General features: G+C 40.0%; 1 protein-coding gene across 1 annotated transcript in view; it reads right to left on the minus strand.

The window, feature by feature from the left end:
• alk (ALK receptor tyrosine kinase) overlaps positions 1-26,096 on the minus strand; it is a gene marked incomplete at both ends in the record, with an annotated part of 379,437 nt that overhangs the window by 138,244 nt on the left and 215,097 nt on the right. Inside the window, one exon of the mRNA XM_083907769.1 lies at positions 7,371-7,575. Within this exon, the coding sequence (XP_083763895.1) occupies positions 7,371-7,575 (205 nt within the window). The remainder of the gene's footprint in view (positions 1-7,370; positions 7,576-26,096) is intronic.

Here is a 26,096-nt window from a genome sequence, read left to right on the forward strand (position 1 = left end):
AGCATGTTTTCCGTTGCACATTTCAAAACAACATAGCATCTGAAATGAGCACAACCATGTTATTACATCTGCCACTATGTGTTCAGCTGGTAGGGCTTGACATTCTGTTCCGGATTCCCTTCAAATCCACCAGCACAACTGAATGACAGGATAAGAAATTAGTGGGGGCTTAGGGCAAAATGCTCTGCTATATCTGAAATAGCTTTTAATGCAATCATAAAACAGATAATTAACTTTCTACAGTTAGGGTGGAAAATTGTCACCTGAAGAAAAAGCGAATCTTCAGCAGTGGACGAGTGGTTTACATTAGAACGCAGAGGCGGACAAAGGCTAAAATCATTTAGGCCATGTTATTTAAGTGATTAAGCAAGTCGAATATGTACCTTAAGAAACACATTGTTTTTTGTTTTATAAGAATACAATATTTGTCTGACATGTAATTACATAGTAAATAATAATTTCCAAGACACAATCCATAGTGATGCTTTGATTCATGGTAGTATAGTAGTTTTTTTATTTTATTTTATTTTTTTAAGTCTTAAATTTGATTTGGGAAAATGTGACAGAAGAAACAAAGTATTTCTCAATATTTGATAAATAGTTCCCTGGAAATTATCGCCTGAGTACTACCGGAGCTCAACCGATCTGTGATTTATCAGATCTGTGCAGAAAGTGTGAGAAGTTTGAAAAAGTATATTGTTGCAAAAATACTTTGATAACTGTAGTCCTGCTTTGTGCATAGATAATGAGTCAGAAATTGGGTTTTTGTGTCATGGTGAGGTGACTGGTATAGGTAGAAGAGTTAACAGCAGTGTAGCTATGAGCTAGCAATGCAATGTGCAGCCTGGCTTGTTTGTGAGTAAATACATGCTACACATTATCAAACTGAAGCCATAATCCCACTGCTCTGACATATTCAGCACCCTGGACAATTCCAGCCACCCTCTGCTAACTGTCATCAGTAGCCAGAGGAGCCAAGCCTCAGCAACAGGCTGCTCCTCCCAAAGTACAGGACCAACAGACTGGGGAACTCTTGTTTCCCCCGTGCAATCAAATTGTACAACTCCTCATTTTGTGAACTGTGTCCATAATCACAACTGTTGGTGTAGTGGTTAGCACACACTCATTTGCAGCAAGAAGACCCGGGGTTCCTGGGTTCGAGCCCCATTTGGAACAACTTCGGAACAAGGGCCTTTCTGCAAGGAGTTTGCATGTTCTCCCCATGTGTGCACGTGGGTTTTCTCCAGGTTCTGTCTTCCTCCCACAGTCCAAAACATGCGATATGGTGATTAGGTCACTCTAAATTGGCCGTAGGTGTGAGAGTGTGAGTGAATGGTTGTTTGTCTCTATATATGGCCCTGTGATGGACTGGCAAACTGTCCAGGGTGCACCCGCCTATCACCCCATGTCAGCTGAGATAGGCACAGCACATATCCTCCGGTGGAGTATAAAGCGGTAGCTGATGGATGGAACGATGGTGTCCATAATCGCAATTCACAAAAAGTGCAATAACCACAACCAAAACTCACAATAATGTGCAATAAAACCTTGTGCAATACGGTGTACCCATATGTATGTATATATGTATGTATATAGTTTCACATACATTTTATGTCCCTATAGCTTTTCACTCATTATGTATAATTATATGCATATTTTATGGTGTCGGGTACCTGGGGTGCTTTTCTTTCCTGTTTCCTATGACTCTAATTTAACAGTGCTGTGGGTGGATGATGGAGTTTTTAATTTCCCCGAGGGAACCTCCCAAAGGGATGAAGAAAGTCATCTGTCCGTCTGTCTGTCTATTCTGGTGGAACAACAACTGATGATGTAGTTTTGGCGACAGGATTCCTTTTATTATTCACTACTGCTAATTTTCATGCCATTTCACTTATCAGTCAAACCTCTTTTGCACATAATGTAATACAAAATATTGTATGTAAACTAATGCCTGTTTATGGCAGTGTAACACATAGGCCTTGAATATGTGGCGAGTTAAAAAAAAACACGTCTTTATTTCAGGATGCATAATGTATTTTTCAAATCCAATTCCTTAGAAGTGAAGTAATACAGCAGTCGTCACTTATTAAATTGTACCCACAGTGAGAATGGATACATACCATGTTAGTGTTGAGACTTTTATTTCACAATGGGACTGTCAATTGATTTAAGTGAGAGGCAATAATAATTTTTATGTACATTACTCCTATTTTAATTTTAAAAACAAATCTGATGTTCTTTTTGTTTCAGACAACTCTCTCTGTTGTAAACACTGTATTTACCAGTTAAGCTTTATAGTGGGTCCTTTAATTTTTAAACAAACACAAAAGATGTGACAGGATATATCATGTTCAAGTGAAATACATTGAACACATTCCAATTTACTGCATGATTGGGTTTTGTAACACTGTGTATTTTTGATAACTATTCTAACCGCACCTGGCATTGCATTAATACATCTAACAATTATGGCTATTTGTTGCATCGACTATTCTGTAAATAATAAAATGCACTTCATATCATTTTGAATGCTTATTATTATTATGTTTGTGTGTAGTGTAAACGCCCATGTGTGTGAGTGCAGAATTATAAACACAGAGGCAGCTATAGTTGTGCAGTGGGATGTGGCAGTGGGGTCATACCCTTTCTGTGATTTCCCCCACCTGACTGCCCTGAAATTTTTACCAGTGCTAGATACAGTCGTGAGACACATCAACAGCCCTTCACAAACATGAATGTGCAAGGGCTTTCACACACACACACACACACACGCCCAAATGTAGAATTCATCTGAGGACATCTCACTACAACATACGGGTAAACAGATTCTCTCTCTCCCTCTCTCTCAGTCTGTCTCTCTTTCACTGAATGAGACACAGGGGATTGTGACATTCACAGTGAGAGCTGACACTGTTTGATGAGTCAAGTCTTTTGCTGGCTGCGGTCAGAGGTCCTAAATATGCCTCCCTCAGGAATCATTAGACACTGTATGATGACATCTGATACAGGGTCTTGAGGGAAGGCGTGATAAAAAAAAATAAAAAAAAAACCTTACGTACTTAGTGGTGAGAAGAGTTTCTCCTGACTCGACTGGAACTCGGTACAACAACTATGTACAACAGGGAACATTAGCATTTGAAACGGGGAACAAGGAAATGCACTTCATACTGTAACTGTCCAACTGTCTCTTCTGTTCTTTCACCTATTTGTTAAATTTTCACAAATGTCGGTAACAGTCAGAGATTGAAAATGAACATGTCTATGATCTGAGCAGCAGCAGCAGAGTCACTGCAGTGGAGAGGAGCAGAGAATTATCAGTTAATTATCCACAATGAAAATGCAAATGAGAGATAGTTAGCTAACCCTGGGTGAAACTCAATTGCTTCCCTGTCCAAGAGAAACATTTCCACATTGGAAACTGTCTTAAACTATCGCACCTCCAATGAAGAGGATAATTTTTCTTCAGTAATATTCAGCATGTCTGACCTTAAGATGCAACTTGCTGTGTTCAACTAATTCTGCAGGTAACCTGCGTGCTGAGCCATTGCCAACATCTGACTAGTTCCCTAAAATGTTAAAATGAATAAATGACAAATATGCCTCATGAACCCTACTTGACCTCCGTGTAGCGTCAGCAGTGGTTTTCAGTCACAGTTAAGTTACTATTTGAGGTATTAGTCTTGAAGAGCAGAACAGTAGTATCTGGTTTATATTCACAAAGGTCGCATACAGGTTTGAAGTAGTATAGATTACAATATTATTGTGTACATGCAACAGAATGCAAGCATTGCATCTTGACCGGTATTTCAAAGCACTCACAGGGGGTGAAGCATTTGCATAACTAGCATAATTAGAATTAACTCTCAAATATCTTTTTTGCTTGGACAATTCCAAAATTCCATCAGATATGATGCAACTTTAAGGTAGGTTGTGATGGAACAATTTTAATAGGGGATTTCAAAGTGAGTGCTCACTCCCTAGCCAATAGCTGTAGTGGAGCGTGGGTGCTCTTTGTACAGGTAGTCAGAAGATTCTTGAGTGAGAATTTGGTTCAGATACTGGAGTTGTCTCTGGGTAACTATGGGGACAACTCCATTGACAATTTCACTGATTAAAATAAACAATGGAGTGAATAAATGTTTAACCACTGCAGTACAGGTGGGTATTTTTCAAAAAGTTTCCTAGTTATTCCCACTTCAGGGAACATATTCACTATACTGGTTTTATTGGTTTTGATTGGAGATGTTCGAGCTTTCAACCTCACTAATCGCAAGAGTGCATTTGAAACACCGTGTTACGTAATAGTTGTTTGAGCATGATTTTTGGAAAAAGATCTGACAGTCCTAATGGACAGTTTGGTGGAGAGGAGTAACAAGGGACTAAAACCTTGGATAACCCTTCCCACATTCAGACAAAGGCTTACCGTCCCCAAGTGGAAAACACAGTACTACAGATGTTTGCTTGTGCTGACAGCCGTAAGGCTGAATAACCAACCACTATCACTGACTTTTTAAAATGTATGTACTGGTTGCATGGCTATGCAGTAATTATCTAGTATTTATTATCCAATATTGTGTAATTATTTTTCTACTGCTGTGAAAAAGATATTCTATTTAAAGGTCCCATATTATAAAAAATCAACTTTTTAATCATTTTAATACTTATATTTGGGACCCTACCAGTCGCCAAAGTGTGAAAAAAAATGACTTGTGTTTTTGTGGTCCTCCTCAGTCTAAGTACAGGGGATGAAACACGCGATGTTGACTTCCGCACTCATTGGGACGTCACAAGACGCTAAATTCCTGAATTTTTTGTCTCATGGAGTTCCACTTTGTCCGTATAACACACGAGAGTGCTGGCGAGGGCAACGGCATCCGCGAACCGGAAGCCCGTAAATTCTTGGCTCCACAGTGCAGCACTGAGTCCTACACAAACTTCCAGCCTCAGAGGATTTATCTGTCCAGTGGATACATGTTATATATGATGCCAATGTGCCTGCTAGAGCCTGAAATTGATCACTTTTCCAAATGATAACTGCTGTTAGCTCCCAGTAGCCTCTGTGGCTGATTTCCTGTCCCTTAAGTTTTGTTTAACTTTTTTTAAGGTGGACCTAAAGAGATACTACTAAACAGAGCATTCTGAATAGGGCTGTTTTGGCAGGGTTATTGAACTGCTGTGGTGCATCATCCTTATGGTATTTTGACCAAAGCATGTCACAGACATGTTCATTAGGACACCAGGTTAACTTGGAGAAATAGGATATAATATGGGACCTTTAAACAAAACAATATTCTCTGAACCCAGATGTATTTTGCAGTTATCGATTGCTTGTCTGAATCTACCTGTGAGCAAAACATTGGCTTGTTTACCTTTAGGCTAATCCTATCCAAATTGTTCTGACAAGTGAATCCTATGTCAAAACATAGCATTATTTGCAATTAGTAAGATGACGGACTCTTCCAATGTTTGCGGGTGGGCTTTAGTTTTTGGACTCTCGTTTCATGATACAAGCTTTCTCCCTTCAGAGTTGAAATGTGGGCAGTTTGGCAGAGCGAGTATCCAAATGACACAGATAGTGTGGGTGGATGGCAGCCTCTGAATACAAATGAGAGCACATAAAACGCAGACTTAATGTCACACGTAATGAGCACATTCTTACTATGCTCCCGTCAGAAGATGCATCACACGCTCACATCGTTACAGGTCAGATTTGTGGAACATTAGATAAGTTTTAACCGACCTGTGAGTAAAACATTGGCTTGTTCACCTCCAGACTAATACTATACAAGTTGTTCTGACAAGTGAATCAAGTGTCAAAACATAGCATTATTGGCTATTAGTGAGCTGATATACTCTTCCAATACGATATAATCTAATCACTGATCCAGCAATCCGCTTGTGGACACAGCTCTGGCAACAGTTGCAAAAGCTATACACAAATAACATATATATATTAGCTTGTCACCATTATAGCCAATGACACGCATGCATGTGTTGACTCACTTAAGAATTCAACCACTAAAATACAATTTTCTTCTCTATTTCTACCATTTTTTTGTGTAAAACAGTAAATCTTAAAATTCATGGATAATTACCAGTGCTGTTGATTTAGAGCAGCTGTGGCATTCACCTTAAATTGGCTGGCTGTCTAATTCATTTGTTAATTACTGTGGTTTTTCAGAGATTTTTATTGAATACAGTAGCAATATTACTCAAAAGATAATGTCTAAAACTCCATGGGTGGCACTAGCTCCGATGCTAGCATTACAACGCCGCACATTTTGGATCTACTCAAACAGCAGAATGGAGCTTGCAGCTTGATTTTAAGGCATCATTTGCAAGTTTGGACAAGATCCAGGTTGGTCTCTGGCTGTGGTCTCAAACTGGTCTCCACTGATCTAGAGACCAGATTGGAGGAGGTTAGCCAACACCTGCACCTACCTGAGCTTACAAAGGAGACAACAATTGGCTGAAAACTAAAATCCCTGATCTGGAAGGATGGAGTAGGAGACAAAATACCCACATATTTGAAGTATTTGAATCCCTTTATGCTAAAACTTTGAGTTAATAAATGCGGAGGAACAGTACTCTTTTTGAGGAGTACTGAGCCTTGGTCACACTGCAGCACTCAGTGTGTCATTGTCACTTTCAGTGGAGAGCCACAATAAGAGGAGCACACACTACTGATTGGTTCCCAGCTGCTCCAAAAATAAATGTGTGGTGTTTCAAGGTCCAGTGAGTAAGATTTATGAACATCTAACAAACAGAGGACTGCATTGCTCTGCCCCTCCTTTCCCAAGCATGCCAGTAAACTACTATTTTCTTCATATACCATGAAGGATGTCATTCTTCCGTTTGTGTAGTAAGCTTCCACTTATGTTTCAAATGTACACTATGGCTGATTTCTTCCCTTTCAGGTTGTTAAACATGGAGGTGCAAGATGGTAGCTGTGCAACACGGCCTCTTCTGATGTTCATATAAAAAGGCTAATTTTGAGGCCAAAAAAACCCCCCAAACCATTTTGTTTGTATTGTCTTCTTACCAAACAAGCTCTTTCCTGACCTTTGATAATCTCCATGTAAAAGCTCAATGAAGCTGTAATGTTTTGATTCTGATCAATGTTTTCCATCTGTGCCTCTGATGGGCCATGTTTTTACACAGGTTTGGGAACAGGGCCTTCACCGTGAGGCATTTGGCTGGCATGCAACTATTCTGACACAATTCCAACTCAGCCATGACCACCAAGGGAGGAAATAAATCTGTTTTGGCTTTGAAGTGCACAATGATTCTCATTCAGTTGAATTCAAACAAAGTCAGCTATGAGAAAGCAACCCTACTGTCCACATTTAATGTATACGAGAGGTGCTTACCCTGTGATGCGTGGGAGGGTGACAGTGGAGAAGAGGGCCAGTGGTTCTTTGTCCCGCTCTATGAGCCATATGGTGTATTGCCCACTTTGCTTTGGATGGAGGAACAAGGCCATGTCCAGGCTACAGGGAACGTGTCCACCCCACAGCCAAGGACTCAGCACCCAGGGACCCCCAAATGCTGAACTGTTCACCCACAGGAATTGACCTGAACAACGGAGAAATAAAAAAAAACTGTAAAATACAAAACAAACTCATGAACAAAATGTACCTATAAGAGGATTTATTGGTTTAGGGACCATTTATCTTGTTAAAATGATCTTGAGAAAAGCTGAAAAGTCATTAGAAATTATAATCTCAGGATTGCAGTTGTATACAGTACATAATAGTGCGTGTGTAGATAGCATAAATGACGGGATAAGGGTTTTTTTTTAAAATAGTTTTCAAGCCGTTAGTAGCACTTGATGAAAATGCATGAAATTAAAACAGCTTTGGAAGAGAGCACTAGAAAATAAAAACAGTTTTATCCCACAGCATTTAAGTCACATTCCATTTTCATACCTATTGCACTTATTCAAAAAAGCAAAACATTTGGAAAGCGTGTGTGTGTGTGTGCATGCATAAAATAAAATGCATCACAACTCAAAAGTAGGGAAATCACTTAAGCAAAGTAGTGTTGACAAAGGAGCAAAAACAAGAAAATCAAACATCTTGCAGCATAACAGTTTCTATTGTTCTCAGAAACTTGCAGTGACATAGCCGTCTCTTTTTTTTTAAAATAAAGGACAAGAGGAGCACTCGATACAGCAGTTGTGTTATGTTGACATAATGAGACATACAACATACGATTAACAAAAATACACCGTGAATTAACATTAATTATACACATTTAACTACACTTTTCATGAAGCAAGCAACAGTTTTTCAGAAGCAAAAACAAATATTGCTTTAACCATTAAAACATATATAATTTTATTGTTTAAAAATACATTTGTTCTTTGCGCTACCTGAAGTGTTCTTTGCTGTGTGGGTTTTGGTTTGTGGGTGGGCGGGCCTTAGGAAGCTCTCTGCTGATTAGCTATTGAGTTTTGAGTGACAGCTCAATGGACCCGAAGTCGTCACAGCCTCGAGATTAAAAGTGTCGAATATACAAGAAAATAAAGTCACAGATTTATGAGATTTAAGAGTACATTTTATTAAATCTTAAATTTTATCGTCACACACCTGCAAAGTCATTGAATTAGTTAAACACTGTCGATTTCTTCCCATGGAGCCGACATTAAAACTATTTTGGTTTGGTAAATGTTTTTTCAGTCAGCTGGTGAAGGCAGGTTATCCAGCCGCTGTCACCATCACGGCAAAGACCGTCCCTCGACCGTCTAAACACTTTTTTCAATTAATGTTTTCATCTCAAAAATGTATTCATCCAATGACCTAAAGTGACATGAGGAACCCTTCCACGTGTGCTAATATTTCTGTATAGTGTCTCCTTATCTTGTAATCTGAATGTCACCTTTCACAACCTAATTAATTCCCATTGCTCAATAATCCACACAGAAGTGGATTTTTTTTTAACATAATATTGTGTTGAAGCTCTGCAAGTCTCCCAGTATACATGACTGTGGTGTAAATGAGATGACTATATTAGCTTTGATCAAAGCTTGCTTTGCTATTCCATTATAGACAGAGCTTTATAATGTTACTGTATTCCCACTGCAGATGAGTCAGAGTTCCTTTCTGAGTACATTTTAAACATTTTCTGTCTTCTCTTAACTGCATTTTCAAATAACCTGTTGACTTTTGAAAATTGCATTGGTTTGCTTTTTGTACAGCCAAATGGCTGTAATGCCTTTTCCCATAATCATTGAAGTCTCTGATCCAATTCATTGCACAATTCTGTAACTGGTTGAGGACTAATCAAGAACTTTCTTTAACCTTATCTATATGGTATAGTCAGCACAGCTTATAAACAGGCACTTATAACAATAACTGTCCCTCAGAGGGAGAAAAGAAGAACCTCACCTCCTCCCACCCCCCAGAAATAATTCAATTTAAAGAGATATTTGTATTCTGTATCACTGAATCAAGCTTGTAAACAGTTGTCTCGCTCTCTGCTTGGCATCAGATTCAATCAGTTTAAGCTGTTGTTGACAAGGCGTACCAAATAAGGCCAACTGTTGGTGAGTGGAATTTCCAGAGATAATAAAAAGCTAAAGGCTTTCATTCCATTCAATATGTATTCTTTGCCAAATCCTCTTCTGATATTATGCATTTACCCAGGGCCAGGACAAGCTTTTTGGGGTCCTAACAAATTTAACTGGCTCACATTTTAATGTACAACTAAATAACTGGCACAAGATGGAGATTACTTTCACCAGACATAGATGGTGTAAAACTGCACCGTGTATGTTGACATGCAGTTTTCTTGTGACATTGTTTTAAAATACTTATTTTTTCTAGCCCCTGTGACATGGACTCGAATAGCTCTGAGTTTATTTTTTGTGGTAAAATATAAAGAAACTTGTCAAACTGAAGATGGTGGCCTACAGGTCAAGAAAAACGGTACACGTTTGCAGTTGGAAACCACAAATATGTAACAGTGGAAAGCTAGGGCTAGAGCACAGCCATTCTGGAGAAAAGGAGTGAATACACACTGACTCCAATGTCACTGCATATTCGATATTTTTCACTTGTTTGACCATATCTGAATTATTGTGTGGACCATTCCCACACACTAATTCTACCTCCAGCCAATAAACATACTGTAAAAAAAAAAAGAGCAATAAGGATGATAAACAATGAGGAATGCAGAGAAGATACCAACTCATTGATATTTAAGCACTGAATTTCACGTATCTGATCAAATTAAAACCACAATATTGATGTACAAACAAGGAATGATTCACTTACAGGCAATATTGACAAACTCTTACTTGCCTGTTGCTGAAGTTATATCTTCAGTAACAGGCGGCCATAAAGTCAGTTTGGAACTCCAATTAAACGGTTCCAACAAGACCCGAATACATGGTGGAACAGCACCTAACAACTTCTGGAAAATCTTGGCTGCACACAGCACAGATTATGAATGAATGATATATTTTTTTTTTTCGTATTTTTTAATTTTTTCAAAACATCCATAAATCCAATACTATAATACAATACTTTCTATATAAGAGTCCTGGGTACTCTTTGAAGGTCAAATAATCAAACTGGTTGGAGGTCATCATCCTGTATAGTTATAATGCAATTAGGCACTTTATGAGGGAATTTCCACATTCTTTCCACAGGACATTATTAAAGTTGGAGTTATTAGGCTATAGTGTTTGTTGAATAAGTGTGTAACACTACATTGGCACTTTTGTTTAGTTCAGTCATTTTTCACAGATGTTTGTTTTATTTTATTCCAAGGCACTCAGCCTTTTCAAGACTAGCTGTTGATGCATTGTCTTTTTTGTAATCAGCAGCTTAACAGCTGGATGATTTGAAGCTGCTATGGCCATGCTGAGTTCAGACTTTGATGTCAACATCAACACCATTACCACAGAGAATGAGCGTGGAGGTTATGAAGCAACACATTTCAGCAGGATGTTTAGTGTTACAGTTTCGTGTGACAGAAACCTTATAGTCAAATAGTTGGAAAGTTAAATGGTACCACAGAATAGGTTAGTAGTTGTATTAAACCTAAGTAACAATTTTCATGTTTCATTTGCATGTACACAGGCCACCAGGGGGCTTCTATGCATTTCCATATGCCCTTACATGGCTGTGATTCCAGTCCTTTAAAAAATGAGTCTGCATCAGTTTAGTGTTCTGCTCAATCTTCACTTACATTCTAGTAGCAAATACAAATACATACATACATAAATACATGCATATATACACAATAAGATCATGCTGTAGAAAACTCCAACTCTGCAGTATCTCTTTAAAAGAGCCATTCCCACAGACAGACAATGTAAGATGTAGTTTCCAAAGACAAGCTATCCTTGTTTTAGCTACTATGAGACCAGCTAATAAAAGACATCTATCACAACTAAAGAGGAGGTGTCATTAAGTAAAAGTAGGCATTGTGAGAGGGAGATTAATCTTTTAATTTGTCTGTGAGGTTGTGATGCATACCAAGTATTTCCAGGTCCAAGAAACAGAAGCTATTGTTTTAAATAAGCCACAGTGCTGTGTCTGTCCCCTGTCATTTGAATCGATCAGTTAATTCTAAAAGATCCTAAATTGCTTCTTCCACCACTTTCCCTGCAACGAAAAGAGGAAATGGCTGCAGTTGATGAGGCCAGTTGCAATATGTAGATACATTTAAACGGAATGCTTTGTATTTATGTAGTGCTTTTCTCGTCTTGATGACCACTCAAAGCTGCTTTACACAACAGTTGTTGCCATTCACCCATTCACAGCGCATCTATGTGCAGCACATCACTCATCATTCATACCCATTCACACATTGCTGGCACAGCGGTCAGGAGGAATGTAAATCCTCTGAGGCTGGAGTTTGGAAGTAGAACTCTGTGCAGCACTCTCGCATTTTTAGGGACAAAGCGCATCTCCAGGAGACTACAATTCCAGGAATGTATCATTGCGGCATTACATTACGTTACATGTCATTTAGCAGACGCTTTTATCCAAAGCGACTTACAATTGAGTACTTAACAATGAGTGCGGAAGTCACCATCGCATGTTTTATCTCCTGTACTTAGACTGAGGCGGAACACAAAAACATGAGTGAGTCATCTTTTTTCACACTGTGCCGACTCATCAGGCCTCCAGAGTCCCAAATAATAAATAGTATTATTATAGTATTAAAATGATTAAAAAGTCTGCCCACACAAAACAACCTGTTCTGAGTAAATCATGTCAACTTAATAATTTTTCTGTTAAATTACATTATATTTAATATTAAGGAAGTTTTTCACTCACCAATCACTGCAGTTCACACTCACAATGCACATGTTTTATTCTACACAGGTGCATGTCATCAGTGACTAATTACCTCCACAGTCCTGTGGATGACATCACTTGTCTCTTCCCCCTCTATCTTTTTCCCTCAATATAATTACCAAAATAAAAGCTTCATGTTACCCATAAAGGCTTCAGGTTACCCATATATTGTTTCAAGTAGAATTTTAACCTATAAACTGTAAATCAACTGCGACATTTAAACTGGACTGAATGAATTATGATGTAAAATAAAGTATGGCTTTTCCCAGCCAGTGCTAAATTTAGCTGAATAGCATAGAAAATTGCCTACAAAAAGACATGTTTCTAATTAAAATGACAGTTGTCTTCACTTTTACTAAAAATGGCTTGTGTGCAAATTCTGTCAAAGAACAGTGGCAACTGAAATTTGGTTGTCAGCCAGTGGTGTAGTCTGTGTCATACAAAAATGTAGTATTAGGTTCACAGCAACGGAAGCCAAAGCAAATATCAGGGGTGTCTAATAGCTGCAAAAACAGAAACCAAACTAATGCTTTCGTGGATAGGACACCCCTAGTCCATACTACACACCTGTCTTGGACAGTTCACAACAGAATAATCTCCAGTGGCACAATACATGTGGAGTGTTCCATTCAGAAACTGAAATGATGTGGCATTGTGGCAACTTTGAACAATACCAATTCATGTCTAGCAACAGGCATGCTTTGCTCCGTGTAGGTATCTTCCTGTTGTTTTGACTGATTTAAGTTAAAGGAAACACCAGATAGGTTTTGTTGAAGTGGCAAAAGCATTATTTAACAGGTCATAAATGTGTTAATATGATGCAGGCAATTTAACTACCGATCTTATACTGACAAACTAATGTGCAGAAGATAAAATCTAATTTTAATAAATAAATTGAATTTAAAAACATTTTATTGATAAGAAATAGTAAAACAGCTGGCCAATGGGCAAGCTGATTAAGTAAGTAACTAGTTATCAAATCAAGTGCAGGAAAAAGTACAAGTATTTCTCTATGCAGAAAGTCACAAAATGGAAATAACTGATTGGAAGCACCCTGAAACCACACGTTGGTGAATATACAAAGTTACCTTACACCATGATCATGAATGTAGCAGGCTACGTAAGTTAAACAAATATGTGGAAGGATGTTGAGGTCAAGAGGATTCCATAGACGTAGCTGAAAACCATTCGCTCCACACAGGTGTATGTTGCCCTGGAACTCATGCCAGTCATCATGAGTTTGTTTTCATGTCCGATAATCCGTCACCTTATCCATCTTAAGAAAGAATTCTCTGCTGCCTGTAGGGTAGTCTTGTTTCTGGCTGGCCACAGACACATGACTTCAATGATGAAGTCTTCAGATAGAATTCCATCTGGAGAGCCACCAAGCAAGCTACTGTTAGACAGGAACTTTTTAACAATCTCTACACACTAAGAAATCAAAGTACGAGACTGTACCTAAAAATATGGTGTTTTCAAAATTACATTAAAGCCATCAGAGCAATGGTTGTGATTACCATGGGTTTACATTCATATCTATGTTGTTTACATCATTGGCCTTAAATAATTGTGTTTCTCCATACATATTACACTATTTTTAACACACATGGTCTAAAAGATGATAAATTATAAAGATAACTACTTCAAGGGGTTGGCCAAACTTTTGCCAATGTAGAAAATTCAGAAGTGTGAGATGAATTGACCCCAAGCTGTATTGCCACTGGTTAAATATAGTGTAAACGTAATGTTTCAACGAACATGGTATAAGAACAGGTGTATAAGCTCATATCCAAGTCGTTTCTTGACTCAAAACCTACGCCATCCCAGTAAAACTGCCAAGTTGAAAATATGAAGCCAGTGCCCATTCCTTGTTCTCCTGGGTAACAGTTCTTTTGATTCTAGCAGAAGTAACTGTACAGAAATAGTCATGATATGTGTAAGGGTAATTGAGATAATTTCAAGTGAACTTGGCAGTCTTTCATCAGCTCCACACATTTCTCACAGTTCTATAAATACCATGCGTAATATTTATTAAACAGTGTAATTTACATAAGTGCAATATCTTACACAGTATGGATAATTCCCTGGCAATATTTAAATTGTAATATAAAGTTCCTGCTGTATACATTTTGATTCCATAATAATTGTACTGTATATTCTGTTGGATTTTTTTCATTACCTTATCTGTTAATATGAATCTATATTGTACAGTCACAGTAAAAATGCATGTTAATTATTTATTACTCTTTCCATATATTGTCTATGCTGCTGTAACAATGTAAATTTTCCCCGTTGTGGGAATAATAATGGATAATCTTGTCTTATTTAATTTATCATGCACCTTTAATGTTAGCTTTAAAAAATATATTATTTTACACATTATACAATAGCTTAAGCTAATATTCAAACCATGAAATAAGATCAGCATCACTTTAAATACTAACCTTGGTGTGGTGGATGATGCCCAGAAACTCTCTTGGTTGCAATGTCATCTGTTTTCGGTGTCTCAGGCCTCTATTCTCAATTTTTCTCTATCCAAATAAAAGGGCTGCCATATGGGCACTCGCAGTTGTTGAACTATGCAATTTGCAATGCGTGTCATACAGACACTCAGAACAAGAGAAATATTTACTTTTTAACGTCTCTACCCACACATCAAATACATCATGGCATGATAAACCCTCCAAAACCCGGGTGATTCATTTGCTTTCTTTTTAACCCAAGCTATAACATGGTACAGCTGGGGTATATGGCACAACATCTTTAGATATCACCTTGCTGCTATCTTGCTGCCAACTATATAAATGCAATTATTTTGATCTCACCTCAACCTTGTAAAATCTTGCTTCTTTAACTGGGCTAACTGGGCTTGAGCTGTTGATGGTTGCCCCAGAAAATTTGGCCATTTGAGGTTTTTCCAGGTCCCCCAGATCACTTTCTATGGGGTGCTGTTAAGGGAGCTGTTAAGGTGGCTTCTGAGCTTCCCAGAGCTGCTCAATTTGGCAAAGGTTCTGAATCCTCATGTGGCTAAGGAGCTGGGGCCCCAGGATCTGCACCTGGGGAAAAGCTGCATGACTGCGTGTTAGAGAAGGTGGTGAAAGTTTCAAAGCCATGTAAGGTGTGTCAATCTGAGCTCTTGAACCAAGTGCACTTAGATGGCCTGGATTCTACTGCAAGAACTCAGGTCAACTCCTGGTCTTTGGCTGGAACTGTAAGATGACCTTCTGATGACAGGGTTGTCCCAACATTTGGGACTGCGATGATGCTGGTGTCTACCTTGGGTCACATCAAAATTCAATCTCCTTTCTCCTACCAGTGGAGACAGACCCTCAGACAAATACTTTTTGGCTCCTATTGTGTTGCTGAAGCTGCTCCTCTTTTTTTCAAAAAGAGAGACCTCCCTATATTAACTGTCTGCTGCAGCTTTGCTGCATTTCTCGCCTCCTGCAGAAGTTTCTTAATTACCTCATCAGTTACTGTGGCACTCTCCCTTTTCTGCTGCCCATCCTCCTCTTTGGCTGTGATCATACCTTCTGTGACTCTCCGGTCAAGTTCTTGGGCTTGATGTTTCTCATTTCTCAGTTGGTCTCTCTCCTGGATCAGCCTGGGTAAGACCTCTTGCTGCCTATCCACCTCCTCGTCAAGCAAGGATGTCTGGCTCCTCAGGTACTTGGCTAACAGGTCTGAGTGATATGCCAGATGATGCAGTTCAGACTCCTTATGCAAGTGTGTAAGTGGATTCTCTTGTACCTGCATGTTGCACGGCAGACAGCGTTTCTCCAGTTGGACATCATTGGAGGCCTGGATATGCTCTCTGTCCTCGTCCCGAAAGGACAGCAAGTTCTTCTTTTGTGTCATCTCTTCATCCAGGTATTTCTGGATCTGTGTCTTGTGTTCCTCCCTCAGCTGCTCCATCTTCCTCTCATGATCATACTGCACTTCCAGAAACATATCAACCAGCTCCCTTTTCATCGAGCTCAGCTTCTCTTCCTGTTCTTTGTGGAGCTTCCTACAATCTGCTTGCAACTCCTCTTCCAACTGTGCCTTCAGACATTCTTTCTCATGCCTTTTCTGGTCATATAGTCTGTCACATTCTGCTGATTGTTCTTCTTCCAGAGTGGCATTTAGTTGTTTAAAAATGGCTTCACTCTCCGCCCTGAGTTTGTGCTTTTGCATCTCTCTCTCCCTCTGTATAGATTCTCTGAGCTCCTTCAGTGTCCTGTCAGTCTCCTCATCCAGGCAAATCTGGATGTTGTTCATCTCTATCTTGTGGTCCTCCCTCAGCTGCTCCAGCTTCCTCTTGTGATCACAGTGCACTTCCTGTAGCGCATGTGCCAGCACCATCTTCAGAGAGCTCAGTTTCTCTTCCTGTTCTTCATGGAGCCTCCTACTCTCTGCTTGCAGCTCCTCTTCCAACTGTGACTTCAGATATGTTTCCTTTTGCTTTTTCTGAGCATAGAGTGTGTTGCACTCCACTGATTGTTCTTCCTCCAAAGCAATGCGGAATTCTTTCAACATAGCTTCACTCTCTACCCTGATCTTTTGCTTTTGTGTGTTCATCTCCTTCTGGACAGAGTCTCTGAGCTCCATCACTGACCTGTGAGACTCCTCAATGACACTGGCCTCTTCTTCTCTCCTCTTACACTGGAGGAACTGTCTCAGAGCCCTTAGTCTATCGTCACTCTCCTGCTTCAGTTTCCTCTCCTCTACCTCCTCTTCTCTTCTCAGCTCCTCCAGAAGAAACATTTGTTTATCATTTGCCCTCAGAAGTTGCTTCCTGTTTTCCTCCACCTCCTGATCAGTCTCCCTCCTCTTTCTCTCCTCTTCCTCCCTCTCTTCTCTCTCTTCATTATTCCATGTTCTCCAACGTGGCTCTTCATTCAGCAACTTGTTTTGCGTTTGAGTATCTTTCGGTTGGAGCTGGATGCCAGGCTCTGAGTAGGAGGAGCTGAGGAAAGGTGAAGGGCTGGACTGGGTGTTGCTTTTATCTACTGCAAGACAATGCCCGTTGACAGCCTCCACAGTCTTTGTTTTTGCTCCCTTCTCGTTCTCCTCTTTGGCCCCTTTCTCTGGATGACCAGCACCAAACAGATGATGGACATCCTTTTCTGATTGATTGACATCAATGGATAATGATGTCACTTCAATGTTTGTATCGGGGGGGCTGGAGAGGAAGGGTGAATAGCTGGATTGGTAGAGACTGAGTTGACTGAGATGGTTGTTGCTTTTGTCTTTTGCAAGTGAATGCTTGGTGAAAGACTCTGCAGTATTTGTTTTTGCGCCATCCTCCTCCTCCTCCTCCTTTTTGTCACCTTTCTCCAGTGGACCAGCATCCGACAGATGATGGATATCCGTCTCTAACAGACCGAAATTAGTGGTCGTTGAAGTCACTTCATTGTTTGTATTGAACTTAGATTGCTCGATTTGAAGACCATTTCCAAGGGTGTACAGGTTCTTCAACAGCCGTTCTGAACCACAAAGACTTGGCTCATTTGCCTTGATTTTGTCTGAGATTGTGCCATCATTGTTACTTTCAAGACACATTTTGATAGTCTTGAGGGGCTCAAGCCTGCCAGAGCTACCGAGTGATCCTTGGAGACCAGGGACAGACAAGGGGAGTGTACCGGGGCCAGCAGCATCCACACCTCTTAGAGCAGGCAGTGTGGACATTAAGGGTCTCAAAGTTGAAGTAAATACTCCAAGAGTCTTGACTGATGTCTTTTTCTCTTTGTTCTTCCTCCGTCCCATTTTCTTCCCTTTGTCCCTCTCTATTTTTGCTCCTGTTCCTACTGCCACAGCCTGGATGCGCTCCCTCTCCTCGGCAACCAGGTGGTGGTAGAGCAAATTGCAAGGGTGGTCCCAGGTGGACTCACCTGTGGAAAAGTTAAAATAGTAGATATTGCCTTTTGTGTCCTGACAAGGGGTACACTTAGAGGGCATTTTAGCAAAGATGCACTCTTTGGCCAGCCACAGGAGCTCGGGCTCACAGTCTGGATCAATGCCAATATCTCTTGCAAAATCCTGGATGTCTTGTTCAGTGGCTTCATAGTCCTCATCATAGTACTCTTCAAGTATAAGCTGATCTCCTATGAAACATTCTTGGGTCATGGTTACTCAATCAATAATTCTGCCAGAGAAGTGTCAAAGAACAGCACTACTATGAACCAACTAACTACTATCCTTCCTTATGGGTTCTTTTCCCACCTTCTCTTTACATTGCCTCTTTCTTTTTCGTCTTTCTGTATCCCATATGAGACGCAGTGCTATAGAACCTGTGTATGTTGATGTACTTGCATATTGTATCATTGTATTTAGATATTTATTGATTGCTAATTAGCTGCTAGACTAAGAAGAAGCCTTTGATCAAGAAAAAGTATGTGATCAAGTGTTTTATCTTTGAAGTGGTGGAAGCACAGTAGTTATACAACTCTGACTCAACTATTTTAATATAACTTATATAAAAAACCAAGGAGGACTTGGAACTGTGATGGGGACCTTTGAACTGCACTGAGGAACCTTGGATGAACTGCCATAAAGAATTTTGGAACTCAGAGCTTTGAAGAGCTTTGAAAAGTGATGACAAACAAACTGTGATTAAATAATTCACTGTGAAAAAACTGTGAAGGGCAACAGTAGTGATGGATAAATTAAGCTTTGGTGAAGAACTGAACCACTTAAGCCACTTTCGAAAATGGAGCTTTAGAGCGACTGCAGTCAAATTAGGCAGGCTAGTTGGTGAACAGGAGGATTTAGATTACACAAACACACCCACCACAATGAGCAGTGTTGGAGAAACTACTTTACTTAGAAAATACCTTTTGTTCTGAACCATCTTTGCTTTGATCATCCTTTTTAACCTCTTCACAGACGCACCGGTGGCAGCGTCACACGCAGCGACAAAAGCGTCAAAAAACCATATCTAACTTTAACAAACACAGACATGCTGCATACCCACAGAAAGGTCAGATACTCAGCTAAAAGCTAAAAGCATATACTGGTACCTATGAAATCTCAAATGGCACAGATGGTGCCAAACTGTGCCAAAAAAGAGAACGACAAGACATCTCTTTACTAAAACCTCTGTCATTTTATACTTTTGCACAGGTCATGTCCATATGTTTTTGCATGACCTCCATGTGTTTTTAAGCTCCTACTGCATATTTTAAAGGTGACTCCAAAAAGAGGGTCAGGGAAGAAGAGGCTACGTATCAAGGGCTGCCCTTCCCTAAACGCAGGCCTTTTGAACTTCTGCTCATGAACATGAACCGCTCTGCTTATGAACATTCTGAAACTGATGTTGTGTGGTGTAACAACCACGAAGTTGCAAATATGCAGATACCTAAAATTGTGTAAAAATAATCCTGATAAATTAAGCTGTACTAAGTGTGGTACACTGTAAACAACTTTCCACTGCTGTATCACAATTACATACTGACTGAAGAAATAACAGAGATGGAGAACAGGGCACACAGTGTCACTGTGCCTGCTGTTAGAAAAGAACAGTCCTCAGTGCGAGCAGTGGTCCTCCAAGCAGCAGAAAACAAGACTGGAGACCTGCTGAAGTCACACAAACCCCCTTTGCATGCAGTCCCATGAGCGCTTGAGACAATATGTCACCTTCATGTGTTCTACAAGCACAGGTCACAGACGACAGATGCAGACCCAGTGGCCGAGTGGTGAGACAACTAGTGTAGATTTTCTCTACTCCCTGGGACATTACTTCACTGTGATAGCCCTACTTAAAAGTGACTTGTAATTCCTGGTTGCCTATCCCTGAAGTGATGGTACAGTTTTCAGCTAATTGAAATTGATGTACTAAAAGCCTCACATACTGAAAAAAATAAAAAAATTAAATAAAACTTCAAAGGCATGCTGAGAGTATTGGCGAGGATCAGTATGTGCAAGTTACACAGTCTTGCCTGGCAAATAAACTCAAGCTCCAACTGATAAGGGTAATATATAAACAAATGGGACAAGCTGGGTATTTGTAGTCAAAACAAAAATGAACAAAAACATAAATGAGTAGTTCCTCCTAAGTCTTAAAAAAACAAAAAAAAAACAGATATCCACCCAGTTAAAGCTTGCGTGATAGGATGATAGTATCTCATGAGGTGAATTCCTTGAAGCTAGGATATTATCTGGTTGTGAAACATTAAAAAAGGAGATGGACGTAATAAAACTCCATTAAGACCTTCCATTTTTCGCTTTTGCCTTTTCCTCTAATCTAACATGCTTGTGTACATGCTGCTGTCAAAATAAAGTGTGAAAAATTGTGCAAGATGCACTTTGTGTGAATGACTGACAAATTAACCCAGATTAGACCTAATTTGTTAATGTTTGCGTGTGCAAAGTATAGGACTGTGCCACAATTCCACCTGAAGGCTATGTATGTGTGTGTTCACATGATTAGGCATTAACTAAGTATGAATACGGTTAGGATAAGGCTTTATATAATAAGGTTTAGGCTGTCCAAATGAATGATGGAAGTCAATGCAGTGGCCAAAGAAGAATAGCTGCGTAAACCGACAGGGGACTGACTACAGGCTGACGGCCAGCCTGCCTGCAGCCTCTCAGCGAAGTAAAGGGAGATGATGGATCATAAGCCACTGGGGAGGGTTAGCACTTCCTCTCCTGCCACTACCTCCTTCCTGGCTTGCAGGGAAAAATCCCAAAGCTGCTCTCACCAAGAGGCCTGGAGGCACTATGAAGAGCCAAGGCCAAGAACCACGTAAAGGGGAAAGCAGGTAAAATATCTGTGAGCTCATATTTATTGTGTGTAGCAGGCTGAATGATCTCGGCTCAAATGGGCAAACCAAAAAAGGAGCTAAATTGTGTGAAAATGTCCTGAAAAAGTGGGTTACTCTTGAAATTCAACAATGTTTGTTACTGAAGGAATACCTTATATTATAATAATTGCTAGTGGGTGGGAGAATTACTGGCTTTGCAGATTATCATTGTGGACTGATTGGACCTAAAAAGAAGATGAAAAAGAATAGAGATGGGCAAAAGCCTGCTGCACGCTATTCCAGCAAACATACTTGTGGCCACTATCATGGTTGTCGTGGAAACCCGCATACAGATCGAAGGAAGGTGGACTACCCCTCCCCCAGCTCCTCTACAACCATTCACCTCCAAACCCCCCCCGCCATCACCTCTCCCCACCCCCATCAACACACACAGCAGACAGACCTTCACTGGTCACAGGTGAGGAAGGAGCTGTGCAGACTCTGCCCGGACAAGGCAGCTGGTCCCGACGGTGTCAGCCCGAGGGTCCTCAAAACATGTGAGACCCCTGGGCGGAGTCCTGCAGTACATCTTCAACCTCAGCATGAGTCTGGAGAGGGTCCCTGTGCTGTGGAAGACATCCTGCCTGGTACCAGTACCGAAGAAGGTGCGTCCCAGCACCTCCAAAGACTACAGACCGGTGGCGCTGACCGGTGGCAGACGCCAAGAAGATCAGCAGGATCATCAGGAAGGCTGGCTCCGTCCTGGGGGTCCAGTTGGACTCTTTGGTGGTGGTGTCTGAGAGGAGGATGCTGTGTAAACTGCACAGTATCCTGGACAACAACTCTCGCCCTCTACACCAGCTGCTGACTTCAAGCAGAAGCACCTTCAGCAACACACTCATTCCCCCCCCCCGGTGTAACACAGAATGCCAGAGGAAGTCTTTTCTTCCTGTGGCCATCAGGCTGTTTAATTTATCTACTTCTGGCCGCATTAGGAACAGTGGAGACACTGTGTCCTGATCCAAATGTCACTTAGTCACCTTATCACTGTTTATCACTTTCAACATTTGCTCACCATATTTAGTTGTACTTATTTTATTTCCATGCGTACTGCTGTATATTATATATACCTACGTTGACTGTGATTCTTTTTTTGTGACATTGTTGCATTTAAGTTACTGTTGTATGTCTTTTTCCTTCTGTTTGGCACTTTGTTGCATTTGTCTTATTTGTTTATTTTACTTTTATTTTTATTTTATTTTATGTATCTTTTAACTCTTGTACATCTCCACTTTTACCTCCCAATTGTTGCACAATAATTTCCCTCGGGATAAATAAAGCATCTTGAATCTTGAATCTTGAATATGAAACCACAAGCACAAACAATTTAAGGTTCCATATTATTAACCCTCACTTAGAGGATTAGCCTGGTATTTGTGTTAAAACTGATTTCGTGGCAGCCTTGATTAAAAAGCTGTCAATACTTAATATATTGTTCACAGTGCAAAAACAAACAAACTCTAACACCATTGCACAGGGTGCGAGACTGCTGATAACCTTAAGACTCTTGCGGGCACCTGCTGTTGCTAAGAAAGACTGTGAGCAGACTGTGGTAATTTAGTGCTAGCCTTCATCACAGAATGAAATGAAGTGCAAGAGCGCTCAGTCACGCTCAACAAGTCACTGTTTATTATCAGATGGCAGCTATCATTTCACGCTACTGGTGAAATATTCTCTGCCATGTGAAGAGAGATATGTGTGAGTTTGTGGCATACATAAACAGACTCATATTAACACAGACACACAAAGGTTTATGCAGTTATCCGTTTAAGGACTCACATTGACTTCTATTCATTTGGACAGCGCAACCAAACCGTTATCCCTTTACCTTACCACAGTTCAAATCTTGATCCGAAACGTTTTTTTTAGCCTCAATAGGACCAGGTTTTGGCCTATATGAGGACTACTAACAAAGTCAGTTTATGCCAGAAAAAGACCTAAAGAGGTAACAAACAAAAGAGCACACACATCACCTTTTTTCCTTTCCTTTTTTTAGTTAAACTTCACACCGATTTCTCTCACCCGACCACATACTGTAAATTCAGGTTTCCTGAAGGAGTAACTCTTAACACTCAGGTCACATCCCACGCAGCACCTCTGCAGAATCATGCACTGGTCAAAACGTTATCTGAAGTGTTTGCACACAGGGATTTGGTCGTCATGATGTTCTTGAGTGATAGAGTGACTGGATTACAGATGGCACTGTCTCACTATGTGGCACAGGCAAACTCACGCATACCATCCAGTCAGTTTTTTGGTTTTTTTAAATCAAGTTCAAAACAAGTTGCTACTTCCTTGCAGATATATTGATCGTTTTCCAGGAGGGCATTGGAAGTGGATCAAAGATCAAGCTGCACTCACAGCACCCTCCACTGGATCACATGACAATTAATTCAATATTTTCTAACTAACAGGATTTTACAGTCTGAATTGTTAAAATTATGGATACAAAGTGACAGCTCTACATCATTTATCCCGTTGGTTCAGTGAGCTTCTTCGAAATTAACCTAAATAAAAGTTACAAAACACACAGGCACAAATAAATTAATTTAAAAGTGCTCACCCACCCGTTTGTGGGTGCATGGACCTCAAGGCATCTTCTCTCTCTCTCTCTCTCTCTCCCCCCCCTCTCTCTCTCTCTCACACACACACACACACACACAAAGCAAAAGCTAATTTAATTAGCTATCCTGCCAAACAGGCGCTTCTTTTAATTACTTATTGCTGCTGCAGCAAAGTCTCTTACAGCTTGCAGAATAAGAACCTTGCCGTGGATTTCTCTAACTAATGACTGTGGCATATATATGTTGATGATAATAGAATACTGTTGTAGAATAAGACCAGCCTAAATATTTCAAGACAATCTGGTCCAAAAGATAAATTAGGTGAAAGCAGCAAACAAATCTAGCTTTTCCTCTGAGTGAAGCTATCAGAACACATTGTGTTGAAGAGGACAGGATGTTTGGCGAGCTAGAGTTTGTGTTAACACATCACAGTATTGAGCAGATATGAGAGATGAAACAGCAGGGGTAGAGGCCAGAAATAATGAAAATAAAACTATACATTTTGTCATAAACCCTTTTAATACACACCTGCCCAATTACAGATACAATCAGGTTCCACATGATATACCACCCCAAACAACGATTACAGTTTGATGCTGAAGTATTATGGAGTGCCCCTTTTCTGTATCAGGGCAGTCCACTGCTAAACTTAGTGTGACTGAGCAGCTACAGCTTGCACTCGCACACAAAATTATACCTTTGTGCAGTTCAGATTAACACGGGAAGAAGCTAATGAAAATGCATCTGGTGCTTTTTGGACTGTAATATGATTCACAGGGGCAAATTTAGGGGCAAAGTTAATAAAAAAAATTTGGTGCGCAAGTATACCAACTTGCCTAGAGCATTACTTGGGACCTAACAAAGACTCAGGATATAGTATAGAAGTGTGCTTCCCAAATGCATCTGTTTATAGAACTGAATAAATTATTTCAGGGCTTTGAAAACAGAAGCTTTGGTTTCCACTTTACTTTATCTGAATTCACCATCTGGTTAATCATTATATTAAGTTTATTTTAAAGAATATCTAAAAACAACAAAGGTAACACGAAACTATGAGCATTGATCAGCACTATAGCCAAAAATGAGAGAGGCTGTAACCTGAATGCTGTGACGTGTGACACAAACTGCTCTTTCTAGTTAATCCTGTGATCCAGTCTTTTCATCACTGGAATAATTCAAATGAACAAATGAACAGTGACATGGTCTCAAATACTAACCTTGCTGTGTCCAGAATCAAAACAAGTAAACTAAATAAATAAAATGAATAAAAGATGATGACTTGAGAAAAACATTTAGTTGGCAGCATCAACTTTCTTTCACATAAAAACCAGATAACTCACTTTAAATTAGATCGTACTAATCTTAAAAACAAAGAGAAAATTAAGCCCTCTTGGCTCTACCGTTAGAGGGACTGAGGTTCTGAGGGCTGCAGGTTGTGATTACCGCAGGAGGGGAGTGTTCACATGGTCTCGTCTCTGTGAAAATGGTAAACATGATCCCATTTGAAGGCAGCATGAGTTTCACTTTCAGGCCGACATCATTTTCTCTTCTGCAGCCTCTCTGACTGTCAGCCGTCAACTTTGCATATCTGTACGTGTCCGTCCCCGTGTGTGTTAGAAGCCGAGATAAAATACAGAACCAGGGCAGAGGAAAAATGAGGCAAGCTCCATTCACTACAGCAATATAAACTCATATTTATATTACTTTTGATGTGCCTATCTCACTCAATGTTCTCTTCAAGTAGTGATAAAATGCCCCTGCTTGCAACAAATTTAAAATCAATTTAAAACTGACATGACTTCAAATCACTCTTGTATCACTGCTACTATGCCACAGTGATTTCCACTGTCATAGGTAAGCAAAATGGCCCTGCATTCGTTTTGGCTTCATCCAACACCAGTATGTTCAAATAAAACTTCTGGAGATCTATGGTTGTAATTATAAAGCGGGTTCATTAAAACCCAAAATTCAGTTTCAGAAGTCATCTCACAAACAAATCGGAATCCCTGGTGAGCAAACTAAGTTATCTTTCCAACTGGAACAATAAAAATGCTGCCTTCAGTTCCTTTTTTACTTATTGTTAGATGTGTACATATGCAACCTATGATGCATATGGAATGTGTTTACAATAATATGACAGGAGCAAATAGTTACCTCAAAGAGTGGACTTTTTTGTAATATATTCCGTCTTTACACGAGGCTTTATATTTCTTTATAGACTAACAGTGAGCCAAGCCTAACCCTGGAGGCCTAAATCCATCTGTGTTGCTGTGTTTTAATATGCTCCACTGAGAGCCACTCATCCCCACTCTTTGTCTCTCTTCTGTTTCTTGCTGTCGGTCTGTTGCTGGGAAAGAGAGAATGTGATTGCCATGGTAACCAATTCTACTTCCACTTACATCCGCACTGTTGAGTTGCAACCACCAAGAAAA

Source organism: Microchirus variegatus (assembly GCF_963457635.1).
Source record: "Microchirus variegatus genome assembly, chromosome: 21".
Lineage (NCBI taxonomy): Eukaryota > Metazoa > Chordata > Actinopteri > Pleuronectiformes > Soleidae > Microchirus > Microchirus variegatus.